The following is a 2,241-nucleotide window of genomic DNA, read 5'->3' as shown; positions in this document are numbered from 1 at the left end:
ATATAATATGTGTACAATTGATTGAACTTAAAACTGAGAACATTGAAAGCATTTTTGTTACAATACGACCCAAATGCTTACCTAGATCTATTAGTAACATCACTATTGCTGCTGTGTACCATCGCTCTCCCTCTAGCGCCAATGATTTCATTATGTGTAATCACATTTCGAATAACCTTGACTTTATCCGCACTAAGCATCCTGATACCGGAATTTTCATACTAGGAGACTTCAATAGAATGAAAGATGCTCAACTGAAGCAATTCCCGTTAAAACAGATTGTTAAGGATTGCACTAGGGAAAATGCTATACTGGATTTAATGTATACATCCATAGAAATTTCTATGAAACACCATACACTGAACCTGGACTGGGTCTGTCCGACCACTTAGTAGTTCTTTGCAGGCCTAACCTAGTGAGTAAAAGGGTACCACCAACTAAGTCGTACCAGTATAAGAGGAAAGTCAACAATCAAGCAAAGGAACTGTTTGAGCAAGATCTTACGAATATTCGTTGGCATGAGTTATACGCGCAAGCAACCTCTGCTGAGCAGTACGAATTCTTTGCTTCTCGGATCAGAACTCTTGTTGAAAAACACTTTCCGCTTATCCAAGTTGTTCGCACTAATGTTGACAAGCCATGGGTTACAAGTTACTACAAATCCTTGATCTTCAGACGTCAAGCTGAACTCAAGAAAGGCAACATGATTGAATTCAGGAAACTCAGAAATAAAGTAAACAAAGCCTCTAAAAAACTTAGACGCAGATACTATGAAAAGGAAGTTTCGCAGCTCTACAAGGTTGATGTGAAATCATGGTGGAGTAAGACCAATAGATTATTAAACAGCCCTCTAAACTACTTGACAAACAGTCTATGTAATGGTAACCAACAAGAATTAGCAGAAAAAGTGGCTAAATTTTTCAATTCAGTCACTGATGATTTTGAACCCCTTCAAAATCCTACTGTTGCCCCTCTTAATACACCTGTCTTAGACAATTTCATCATAACGCATGATCAGATATATGTCAAATTAAAAGCTCTAAGTGTAAACAAATCCCCAGGACCTGAAAGTATACCCACATGGGTCTTGAAGGACTTTGCCAACATTTTAGCAAAGCCTCTTTGTGCAGTTGCTAACTCCAGTTTACGTGAATCGTGTGTCCCTCACGAATGGAAAGCTGCAACTATTGTCCCTATCCAAAAAGTTAATCCTCCCACATCCATTGAATCTGACCTCAGACCAATTTCTTTAACTTCTGTATGTGGGAAAATAATTGAAAGTATTATTGGAGAAATGCTTTTAAATTAAATTCAGGACAAGATTGATTTAAATCAGTTCGGCTGTATGAAAGGTGTATCAACAGTTGATGCCCTTATCTCAATAATGTTCAAATGGTTTGAAGCTGCAGACCAAGGTAATGAGACCCGAGTCCTGCTTTTAGACTACAAAAAAGCATTCGACCTTATTGACCATACGATTGTAATTGAAAAACAAATTAAATGTTAGTACAACTTTAGTAAATTGGATTCATGCTTTCCTAAGCCATAGAATGCATAGAGTACGTATTGGCGATCACTTCTCGAGATGGCTAAGTCCGAAGGGAGGTGTGCCTCAGGGGTCCTGGCTCGGGCCAGTTCTTTTCATTATCTTCATTAATGACCTTAAAGTTAATCTTCCTATTGTTAAATACATGGATGACACCACGGTGTCAGAAAAGATTTCTAGTAAAAAACCGAGCACCTTTAAAAATGTCAGTGAGGAAATCTGTAGCTGGTCCACTAGCAACAGAATGAAGATTAATGAAAAGAAAACTAAGGAAATGCTAACTAGCTGTAAACGTGTAAAATCACAACCTCCAATGATTCAGATAAATGGTGTTAATATTGGCAATGTTAGTCAATCTAAATTGCTAGGTGTTACGATCCAGGATGACCTAGGATGGGAAAGCCATATTCAATCTATTGTATCCAAATGTAATACAAGAATCTACTTTTTAAAACAATTACGCAGATGTGGCCTTAATACCCTCATCTTGCGTCACTATTATTGCAGTGTTATTAGGTCAGTCGCTGAGTATGCGTGCCCTTTGTGGTTTCCTGGCACCACTCTCAAACAACAACAAATCATTGAAACAATTCAAAAGAGGGCTATTAAATGCATTCTTCCAGGAATGTCATACGAAAATGCTCTTCTTTTACTAGGCCTATCTCCACTTAAAGACAGATCTCTTATACACATCT

The 2,241-nt window shown here is 37.8% G+C and overlaps 1 protein-coding gene across 1 annotated transcript; it reads left to right on the top strand.

Annotated features, from left to right (window-relative positions):
* The first annotated feature begins 152 nt into the window (after positions 1 to 152).
* Positions 153 to 1,507, top strand: LOC117104820. The gene is made up of 3 exons (XM_033245666.1): positions 153 to 268; positions 337 to 1,204; positions 1,316 to 1,507. Exons 1-3 carry the CDS (start codon positions 153 to 155, stop codon positions 1,505 to 1,507), a joined length of 1,176 nt encoding a protein of 391 aa, XP_033101557.1.
* The last annotated feature ends 734 nt before the right edge of the window (positions 1,508 to 2,241 follow it).

Source organism: Anneissia japonica, unplaced genomic scaffold, assembly GCF_011630105.1.
Source record: "Anneissia japonica isolate Jap-2015-1 unplaced genomic scaffold, ASM1163010v1 scaffold5148_len95523_cov101, whole genome shotgun sequence".
Taxonomy (NCBI): Eukaryota; Metazoa; Echinodermata; class Crinoidea; order Comatulida; family Comatulidae; genus Anneissia; species Anneissia japonica.
The sequence above is the reverse complement of the archived record's forward strand: the minus strand, read 5'-3'. Positions and strand labels throughout refer to the sequence as shown.